Source organism: Lampris incognitus, chromosome 8 (assembly GCF_029633865.1).
Source record: "Lampris incognitus isolate fLamInc1 chromosome 8, fLamInc1.hap2, whole genome shotgun sequence".
Lineage (NCBI taxonomy): Eukaryota > Metazoa > Chordata > Actinopteri > Lampriformes > Lampridae > Lampris > Lampris incognitus.
The window spans coordinates 27890837-27901671 of NC_079218.1; the positions used below are offsets into that span (position 1 = coordinate 27890837).

The 10835-nt window shown below is 45.0% G+C and overlaps 1 protein-coding gene across 1 annotated transcript in view; it reads right to left on the reverse strand.

Annotated features, from left to right (window-relative positions):
- Nucleotides 1–1747, reverse strand: part of LOC130117247 (oligophrenin-1-like) — a 38763-nt gene extending 37016 nt beyond the window's left edge. The window contains exon 1 of the mRNA XM_056285450.1: nucleotides 1351–1747. Coding sequence (XP_056141425.1) covers nucleotides 1351–1504 — 154 coding nt within the window. The 5' untranslated portion in view covers nucleotides 1505–1747. The remainder of the gene's footprint in view (nucleotides 1–1350) is intronic.
- Between the last annotated feature and the right edge of the window lie 9088 nt (nucleotides 1748–10835).

A 10835-nucleotide genomic window follows, 5' to 3' on the forward strand; every position in this document is an offset into this window, starting at 1 on the left:
GTTAAGAGCCCCACAGCTCTGGAACTCCCTGAGGAAATTAGGTTAGCGAACTCACTGTCTTCTTTTAAATCACTTCTCAAAACTTACTTTTACAGGAAGGCTTTTTAGAGTAAATCTGTTGTTGGTCAATTTTATATTTCTTTTATTACTTGTATTTAACTTGTTTCAACCATACACTTTGTTTTACCGGGTTCAGTGTTCTATGTTTTAATTATGTTCTTGTGATTTTTATCCTGACTTTTACCTCATTCTGTAAAGCAGATCAGGTCTTATGCTTAATGTTTTTCTACTATTTCATCTTGTATTGTAAAGCACCTTGTAAAATTGTTTTGAAAGGTGCTGTATATATAAAGTTTATTATTGTTATTATCATTATTTTAAGAAAGTAAAGAAAGAAATAGGAGCATCCTTGGCAGGGCTCTGGGCCATCGAGAGATAGTGAATATTGTGGTATCAGAGGTTGAGCTGCCACACTTACTAATTACTGATTACACATGCCAACTGGAAACAATTAGCCTAAATACGAGCCATAAACTCACTCATAACACAAACAACTAAAGCAAAAGCATATTACCACAGCGGTAAAACCAACACACCAGAAATACTCAATCACTGGAGCAATCCAATGTCTCCATTGCAAAGGAGACCCACTATTATAATAAATTAGCTGATATGGATGGGGAATTCTATCACTGATTTAAATACAAATTGATTTGCTGTATTATCTGTCAGCACAGTGCACAATGAAACAAGCACTTGTGACCCCAAGCTATTCCTAAAACGTTCCCTACACTGTGGCAACACTATTTACAATGACAGTTTCTGTTTTCGAGATAAAAAGCTTGCCATTGATGATCTGAATAGAACAGAGTATTGGAGGGTCAAACAAATTGAACACAGCTCCACTCACTGGTAAAACACAGAGCACATGCATCCAAACTACAATATACTAACTACAATATAAATGGCTCTGCTCCACGCTGCCAATGTTCTGGCCATGCAACAAAAGCAGTGACAGCACAGAACTGATGGGAGCATCTGACTTTTCAGGACACCGCGGTTTTATCACTACAGTTTTAGCACTGAAAGAGGCAGAAGTGCAGGAAGCATAAGCGGGCAAATACAAGTCTTGCAACCGCCATATTTTGCTGAAGCTTGCCTTGAGGAACAGAGGAACTCATTCCCTTAACCCCCCCCCCCCCTTGATGTGTGCCCCATCTGTGATCCAGCGCCCTAATGAAGGCCCAACTGAAGAAACCCCCTCAACCCATTAATATACAACTGAGTTTTCTATATAACATGCGAGTCACTTCATGTGGAAAACCGAATATTAGATCAGAGCATGCTTACCCTTGATTGCATTGATTACACTGTTGCCATCTTTTATAACATCTTTGAGGAATTTGCTCGTTCTCTCCAACTCTACTTCATAACATTTGAGTGTTTCCCTAAATTCTGGACTGTCCAGATAGCAGTCACTGAACTCAAGAGGAGGATGTCCCATTGTTTTGGCGAACAGATTTCAATAGGACATTGAAAGAATTGGCCGATAAAACTGCAACAGACAAATTTTATCTAATAGATATTAAATTTTTTTAGATGAGGCGACTCCACGTTCAGCTCCAACCCACGTTCAGTCTACTCATTCTTAATCCCTTCGCAATTGCAGTGACGATGGCATATCCGCAGCAGGCTGAAACAGCAACTGATCCAAAAGTTGTACGTCTCTAAATATTAATGAGGCGAGCACGAATTTACCCCCTCGCCTCCTCTCCGAGCGTGTTTAAAGTGATTATTATTGCGTTCCTTTCTTTGCCACTTTTTCCTTGTTGCGTTGTCATGACTGGAGGAGCGGTTGGAAAGAGCCGGAGCTCGTTCCATTCCAAAATAAGTGCACCCTTTTCGAGGAGCCCTTTTTCCCTTCTTTTTTGATATATTTTGTCAAAACTGATGTGATGGAAAATATGTTGACTGACCTAAGTGAAATAAAATGGGACTAAGTAATTATTCATTCGGCAAAAGATAAGTCATTCGTGACGGAGAGAGCATTTACAACCTGTTACTCCTGTGCTTATGTAGCGGAGCGGAAGACAAAACAAAGTGAGACGCGTCCAGCAAGCTATGGCTCTACAAAAAACATCCCTATTCCCCCACCCATGAGGTTCTTAAAGGGACAGGCCCTCAGTTACGATCCTGCACTCACAAGGATGTATTTTCTAAAAAAAAAAAGTTTAATCTCTCATCACTAACTACCACGAATACCACCACACCTGTGGGAACAGCGTGTTAAAACAGAGGTAGAGTGCCTTTGGATAGTACATTTGAAGCGTTCTCACGAGACATGCCGCGAGTGTGCAGAGGCACAAGTGTACTCTGTATAAAAAGTATCACAACCATGTGATCATTATCTAAACGGAGTGTGTCTGTGTCATACGTGCACCTGACAGGGGTGTGTAAATGCACCCTGAAGTTTGTCACCGATGCTGAATCACTGACCTTATATTAGGAACGGACTGGGGGGGGGGGGATATTTCTTGTCAGACTGAAAAAAATGTATTTAATCTCAGACGGATTAATATATTGTAAAAAACAAAACGTGATGCATCAAGAGTTCAGCACATTTTAATATGCGCCTAGATCTTGACATTTGTTTTCTAAATAGTAGGCTACGATTGCCCTGATTTAAATGTGTATTTATTAAACTAAACATTTGGACACCGCAATAATTCTTGTCCGATAGGCCTTAGTTATTTGGTGGGGAAAGAAGCCATTTAGACTCGCTGAAGAAATTGCTGTCGCCGTTTTGAGAAACTGCTGGACCTGTGGTTCTGCATCCAGCCCCTTGGGGACCCGCAGTAGCGCTGGTTTTCTATTTTGACAGGTAATTAATTGCATTCAGCTATTGTTCCAGTTATTCCAGCCTCCAATCAGGGACGTTTTAAACTTTGAATAACAAATTAATGTAATTATCTAACTACCTGGAGGTTTCGTTACAACATGCTACTACGACAAGTTCATCTCGCTGATTTTTAGCAAAGCTTAATTGACCTGAGAGGGAGGATGCTATTTGTAATATCAGCTGGTTTGGCGTTTGGTTAAAATGAAACCCTGCTTGGCTCTTGCTGACACATGAGTGGAGACTAGACTGTACTGAATTAAATCCACCGCCACCTGACTGACTAATGTAGACGCTTGCACCTCTGCAGATAATTTACTAATGCCTTGCAGTAACCCTAAATGCCCTAGAGATGTCCTCGTCGCGACTGTGTTGAGCGCCTCGAATCCCAGAGATGACTACCCTGCAACAAGCATTGATACACTTTCCATTATCATCATATTCCCAAAAACATCAATAACACAACCACCACCATCATCACTGTCATCGTCTAAACATATAACACTCTCATAACATTTGAAATAGGTCATCGTGCATTCTGTTTGAGGTATTGGTCAGCCTACTTTCACACTCCCTCAACACCTTACACCAAAACACTACTGACATAGCCTATAGATGTGGGCCCAAAAATAAGACACATGGCCGCTTTCGAAACTGGTGTTCTAAATGTACAAAACACAACAGACTCAAGTTGCATCAATTCAACTTCATTATCACTGCAGTTACATCATGCAACCAGTTAGGCCTAACGCTAATTTGCTAATGTTTCATATGAGGTTACAGCTACTTATCAAGAGTTAGCTATTTGTCAGTTTCACTGAAATGCCGCAGTGATTCACTTTCTTATAAAGGCTAACTGTCAAATAGGGTTGGGTCATTAAGGCTGATCTTGATGTTAATTAATTATCTGCATAGGGTCATCAGAAAAGATGCTTTGCCAACAAACTCATAAAGCAGAATGAAAGCAATAACTAACATATACAGTCACAAAACAATGTTTACATCAATTTAATTCTGAAATGAAAAAACACGGTTGGCTGTGATGACATAACTGGGCTGAGTTGCCATAGTGAATAATCGCTCCAGAGATAATTGCCTGTGTCTAGTGCAAACACACATTCTTGGCAAATGAGTTTGACACATTTAATCACTCAAGCAAAAAGCAAGCAAAACTTTTTTATAGCGCACATTTCATTCCAGGTGGAAGCACAATGTGCTTCACAGAGAGTGGGCTACCAGGAAGTTGCAGCCACAAAAACTATGTGGATAGCGTACAAAATAAAATATTAGGGAGACATAAACACAATTAAAACAAACAGAAATAACACCCGTGAGTTACAAACAATTAAGAAGTAAGAATAGAAAATAAATAAAATAATTAAGACCAACAACCGAACAGAAAAAAAATAATGACAATTAAGTAGGTAGGAATAAAATACAATTAGATAAAATAGTAATTAAGACTAGGAATTTACAATAAAAAATAATAATAGTTGGTCGGGCATCCCTACAGACACAATTGGCCGTGTCTGCGGGTGGGAAGCCGGATGTGGGTATGTGTCCTGGTCGCTGCACTAGCGCCTCCTCTGGTCAGTCGGGGCGCCTGTACGGGTGGGAGGGGGAACTGGGGGGAATAGCCTGATCCTCCCACGCGCTACGTCCCCCTGGTGAAACTCCTCACGGTCAGGTGAAAAGAAGCGGCTGGCGACTCCACATGTATCAGAGGCGGTGTGTGGTAGTCTGCAGCCCTCCCCGGATTGGCAGAGGGGGTGGAACAGCGACCGGGACGGCTCGGAAGAGTGGGGTAATTGGCCAAATTCAATTGGGGGAAAAAAATCAGACATGTGAATTGAAAACCATTAAAAAGGCAGGAATAAAATAAAATCATAATTAAAACCAACAAACCAGACTACTGAAAGGCAGGGCTAAAAAGAAATGTTTTCAGTTTAGTTTTAAAAGATGACAGCGTTGGAGCATGGTTGGAGCACACCTAACATGATTTAGTAGAATGTTCCAGCGGCTTGAAGCATAAAAGCTAAAAGCAGATTCAGCAGTTATTGTAGAGACCCGGGAATAACCCAACGGACTGTTTTAGATGACCTGAGGGTCTAGCTGGTTCATAGCTCACAAGCATGTTAGATAGATATTGGGGTGCCAGACCATGTACAACCTTAAAAACGAATATTAAAATGTTAAAATCAATTCTACAATGTACTTGAAGTCCGTGTAACAACTTCAGCACAGGTGTTACATGGTCGAATTTCCTTTTTCTAGTTAAAACTCTAGTAGCTACATTTTGAAGCAGCTGCAGTCAGTCATACAGTAGTCTAGCGCCTCAGTTTTCAAAGTGGGGGCTGCGGCTCCCTGGGGGGCCGCCACGAGGCGCTAGGGGGTCCGGGAGAGGAAAATTAAAAATGCAGTTAAAAAAACTAATAATAAAAATAAAATTAAATATATCAAAAAATGATCAAAAAATACTTAAAGAAAAAACTTGATGAATATTATAAAGCACAAATGACAATGAATGTTTGGTTAATAAAAGAAAGAATATTGAATATAATACAACTGAGAAATTATTTGAAATGTAAATTAAATTAATATTGCATTCATAAAAATAAGGAAATATTAGAAGCTGTAGTTTGATTTTTTATAATTGCCAGTGTAATTTATTTTTTTTAAGCCATGTCGCAATAGGGGGGCCCCAGCCAGAGGCTACGGCTATTAAGGGGTCCTTGGCATGGAAAAGTTTGGGAACCCCTGGTCTAGCGGACAGGAAATACAAGCATTGAGAAATTTTTCAGCGCCCTCGTGAGATAAAAAGATCCTGACCTTCGCAATATTTCTTAAATGATCAAATCCAGTTTTAATTATGCTGCTAATGTGGCTCTGGAATTTAAGCCAGCATCCAGGATGACGCCAAGGTTTCTGAACTGTGTGACACTTTCCAGAGACAGTTGTGACAATTTAAAAGAGATTTCCTGTCTGTTAACCTTTGCCCCGATAACCAGGATTTCCATCTTGTCATTTTTTAACTGTAAAAATAATTACTAGTCACCCAGTTATCAATATCCTTGATACATTCTGATAGTGTGTCAGTAGGACTCAGGTTATTGGGGGAGAGGGAGTTATATAGTTGCGTGTTGTCAGCATAATTATGGTAACACACATTCTGTTTCTTGATAAGTTGGCCCAGAGGCTACAAACTAAAGTCAAGTCAAGTCAATTTTATTTGTACAGCCCAATACAATAATGGGCCTAAAACTGACCCCTAGGGAACACCACATGAGAAAAAAAAATGTTGGAGCTAAAATTCCCAAGACAAACATTAAACTCATGTCCTTTGAGGAATGATAAAAACCAGCCCACTGCTGACCGACAGTCCAACCCACCTCTCAAGCCTCCCCATATTAAAACATCATGATCAATAGTGTCAAATGCCGCTCTTAAATCCAATACTACGTAAATAGAAACTCTACCATTGTTACTATTTTTCTTAATAACTTTGACCAAGGCTGTTTCTGTACTGTTTGTCAGGATGTCTCTCTGAGCTCTCCCTCTAAATGGGTGTTTTTGGTCCTGTTGGTGGTGCATACAAGTTCTTACAGCGACATGAGCGCAAATCCATGAATACTGGGATGGCATCCAGCGCTTTACATGTGCTCCCATACATAGGGTTAGTGGTTGTGTCAGGAAAGGCATCGGACGTAAAATTTTGTCAAATCATTATGCGGTTTGACAAGACCACCATTTGTGCTGTGCCCTCACAGGGTACCGATGGAAACTATCAAATCCGCTGTGGCAACCCCTGTGAAATAGGGAACACGCCGAAAGAAGAAGAAGAAGAAGTGGAGCATACAAGTTCTAACTTTACTGTCTTTTCAGACCTTGCAATTTCTCCACCAGGCCACCAGAGGCCCCCGGACTTTCCTGCCTGTTTTCCCCACTCAGCTGCAACTCATCGTCTCATTAGTCCCTCTGTTACCTATACCTAGCATATGTGTTGTTTGCCAGATCGTGCCAGTGTCGTTCAAGCCTTTCTTGTGGTCTGATTACTGACTCCCACTGTCAATTCAGCCTGCTGTGTTTGAAATCCTGTTATGAACCTTGCCTGTTTCCTTATTAAATTGTTTGCCTGAACTCTGGCTGTTGCCTGGCTCTGCACCTGCTCTCTGTTTTGTATTTTTGCTAGTCTGTATTTTTGACCCTGGTTTTGATAACTGACTACAATACTGTACTGCTGTTTGGTGAACCGTGTAATAAATCGCCTTTCATTTTCAGAGTTTTTTGGTCTGCATTATCATTAACCCCCTGTCCAGACACCATGATTGGGGTGAAAATCGGATTGGTAGAGAGCCTGTATTTTGTGACAGAGGTAGAGCCATACCTCTCTCAAGTCCAATCAGCGGCATGGCACAGCAGATGGAGCAACGAGTAAGCTGCCAGGCACTTGGCTCTGGCGTTGGAGGAAAAGGCTTTGCAGGTGCTCCTCGACTTAGCCCCAGCAGAGTAGCGGAACCTCCAAGCCTTGACCATGGCACTGGAAAGGCAATTCGGGCAATAACCCTTCACTGACCAGAGCAGGGAGCAGCTAGCCAGCCGCCACCACCAAGAAGGAGAGAGCCTGGGTACCTTCACTGCAGGTGTGCAGCTACATGCCCAACACGGTTACCCACAGTTCAATGCAGCCGCCCAAGAGGAGCTGACCCTCCACACTTTCCTGCGGGGGTTCACACCGGAGCAGTTGCACCAGCATGTTCACCTCACCATGCCCCAGTCCCTCAGCGAAGCTCTCTGCAAAGCTGAACAGGCCGAGGTGGTACTCGCCACGTGACTTATTCAGCAGAAGGCCCCTGCTCTCTGACTGCACGGCAGGTTGGCCGATAATGAAGAAGAAAAGGTAGAAGAGGTCTATCAAGTTTGTCTTCCACCACAGGCGATGGCCTCCAACATCCAGGTGATGTCCACCCTGGCCGACTGACTGCTGTTACCGGTGTGATGAACCTAATCACACAGCCCGCAACTGCCCAGCACGAGCACTGAAAGCCAGAGTCACCCAGCTGGTACGGAAACGACAGAGGAGTGGCCTAGTGAAGGGGACCTCCCCACTCCAGTCTTCAGCCCCCCTTCAAGGCCGATGCATGCTGGTTGGCTACCAAGGTCACGCCAAAGGACTGTATCTGGACTGCCAACTCGACGGTTGATCCTGCCGGGCCCTGGTAGACATGGGATCTACCATTTCCCTGATGCGACCTGGCCACCTCCCGGGCACCACCAGCCCACTCTTGCTGGCATGGTCACTAGCCAATGCCCAGCTGATGACAGTGATAGGAAAGAACACTTGCATGAGAGGGAAGAAGTCACTGCAAGTCCAGGCTGGAGACCAGAAGCTGGCACATGAGTTCTGGCTTGCCAACATCCAAGAGCCGTGCATCATCAGCCTGGACATACTGACCAGCTGGGGAGCCCATGTTAATGTGTCGGAGGCAACTATCACACAGGAGAGGTGGTTCCCGTTGACCACGCAGCAACTGAGGTAGCAGCAGGAGGCAGACATGACCCTGGTGCTGGTGAGGGGTTGGCTGGAGATGGGGTGGCACCCCAAGTTGACAGAGGTGTCTGCACTGAGGCCCAAGGTAAAGACCTACCACTCTCAATGGGGCAATTTTGTGCTCCACGACGGGTTGGCGTACCGGAAGTGGCAAGCTCCTAGATGAGGGAACGACCTCCTGCAGCTATTGGTGCCCTGTGTGCCCCGTCCTCAGGTTCTCCAGATGGTCTATGGCTCAGTGGGGGCAGGGCACTACAGCAACCCCAAGACCCTCCACCGCCTCAGGGGGTGGTTCTACTGGTCTGGCTGTCGACGGGACATGGAGCTGCACGTTCCCTGCTGTGACTCCTGCATCCGCTGGGCCCGGGCCAGCTTCGGAGTATGGCAGAAGAGGGCCTATGACACACGGTGCTTTGGGTAGTCTGTTCACCAGTGGCGACACCCTGGACATTTGGGCGATGGGGTGGCACCCCAAGTTGACAGAGGTGTCTGCACTGAGGCCCAAGGTAAAGGCCTACCACTCTCAATGGGGCAATTTTGTGCTCCACGGCGGGTTGGCGTACCGGAAGTGGCAAGCTCCTAGATGAGGGAACGACCTCCTGCAGCTATTGGTGCCCTGTGTGCCCCGTCCTCAGGTTCTCCAGATGGTCTATGGCTCAGTGGGGGCAGGGCACTACAGCAACCCCAAGACCCTCCACCGCCTCAGGGGGTGGTTCTACTGGTCTGGCTGTCGACGGGACATGGAGCTGCACGTTCCCTGCTGTGACTCCTGCATCCGCTGGGCCCGGGCCAGCTTCGGAGTACGGCAGAAGAGGGCCTATGACACACAGTGCTTTGGGTGGTCTGTTCGCCAGTGGCGACACCCCGGACATTTGGGCGACTATGTGTTGGGTGGTGGGGTCATCGAGGGTGACTGACCCCTTCAGGTGGGGACTATGTAGAGACTGGGGGAGGGGGTCACTCTGATTGTCAGCGGAGCTGCAGTGGGGGAGTGCAAGGACTCATGGGACTCTTCATGTTCTAGTTAGGATTGTTGTTAATTGTATTATATTTTTGCATGCTCAGGTGTTCTGTTCATGTTGGAATGTGTTGTTGTTTGGTGGTTTGACTCTGACTGGGTAGGGGACTGTTACTGACTGACTGACCTTAGGACCGTGACTTAGACTGATGTCGCCAGTTGCGACATTGTGGGGGGGGGTCATTATGTTGTTGTCTGTTCTGGCCGGTGTAAATAAAAGAGCTCTCCCGGGGTCGTGCGGTGTATGAGGCACCGGAGTTTCGATTAAAAAGAGATCTCTCTCCGGTTGCCGTTGCGGTCTATTCCGTTGCCTACCAACATGGGGATCGCCGGGCGAATCCCCGTGTTACCTCCGGCTTGGTCGGGCATCCCTACAGACACAATTGGCCGTGTCTGCGGGTGGGAAGCCGGATGTGGGTATGTGTCCTGGTCGCTACAATAGCGCCTCCTCTGGTCGGATCGGGGCGCCTGTTCAGTTGGAGGGAACTGGGGAGAATAGCTGATCCTCCCACGCGCTACGTCCCCCTGGCGAAACTCTTCACTGTCAGGTGAAAAAAAGCGGCTGGCGACTCGCATGTGGTAGTCTGCAGCCCTCCCCCGCTCGGCAGAGGGGGTGGAGCAGAGACCGGGACGGCTTGGAAGACTGGGGAAATTGGCCAAATACAACTGGGGAGAAAAAAGGGGGGGAATATCCACACAAAAAAAAAGAGAGAGAGAGATAGAGAGAGAGCGCTCACAGAGGTGTTTACAATGGCTAAAATATCCTTAGATAAACAGTAAACGCTTGAAAAAAGAGGTGGAAATGGGATCAAGGGAAGAAGTGGAACAGTTTAAACGCTGAACCACGGTTCCAGCATCATCAACAGTGACTGGTGCAAATTTTGTTAAAATAGTAGTGAATTGAGAGGGAGGCAGGGTCGGCGGAACATGTGAATATGGAACTTTTTGCCCTAATAGTCATTATTTTTTTGTGTAAGGGGGCTGCAAAATCTTCACGCTTATCAGTGGAAATAAAATCACCTGGAATTGAAGTTCTGGAGTTATTTACAAGTTACACACAATACACACAATTAAATTATTCTCGTTTGTATTTTTAAAATATGCATGTCTTACTTATTTCTGAGTTATTAATTGGATTTTTGTAAATATTAAAATGTTCTGTTTTAGCCATTTACGATCAGCCCTTCTGCATGCACTTTTTCTTCCTCCTCATCCGGTGGCCAAGAACTTTTACTTTTATCTGGCAACACTTGAAACACACTCAAGTGTGTTATTTTGCAGACATTTGGGACATCACGTAATAAGCTATTTTAACAAGACACGTGGGAAATAACAGCATGTCAAAACGAAATATCCTTGGGGGGTCACGTTGA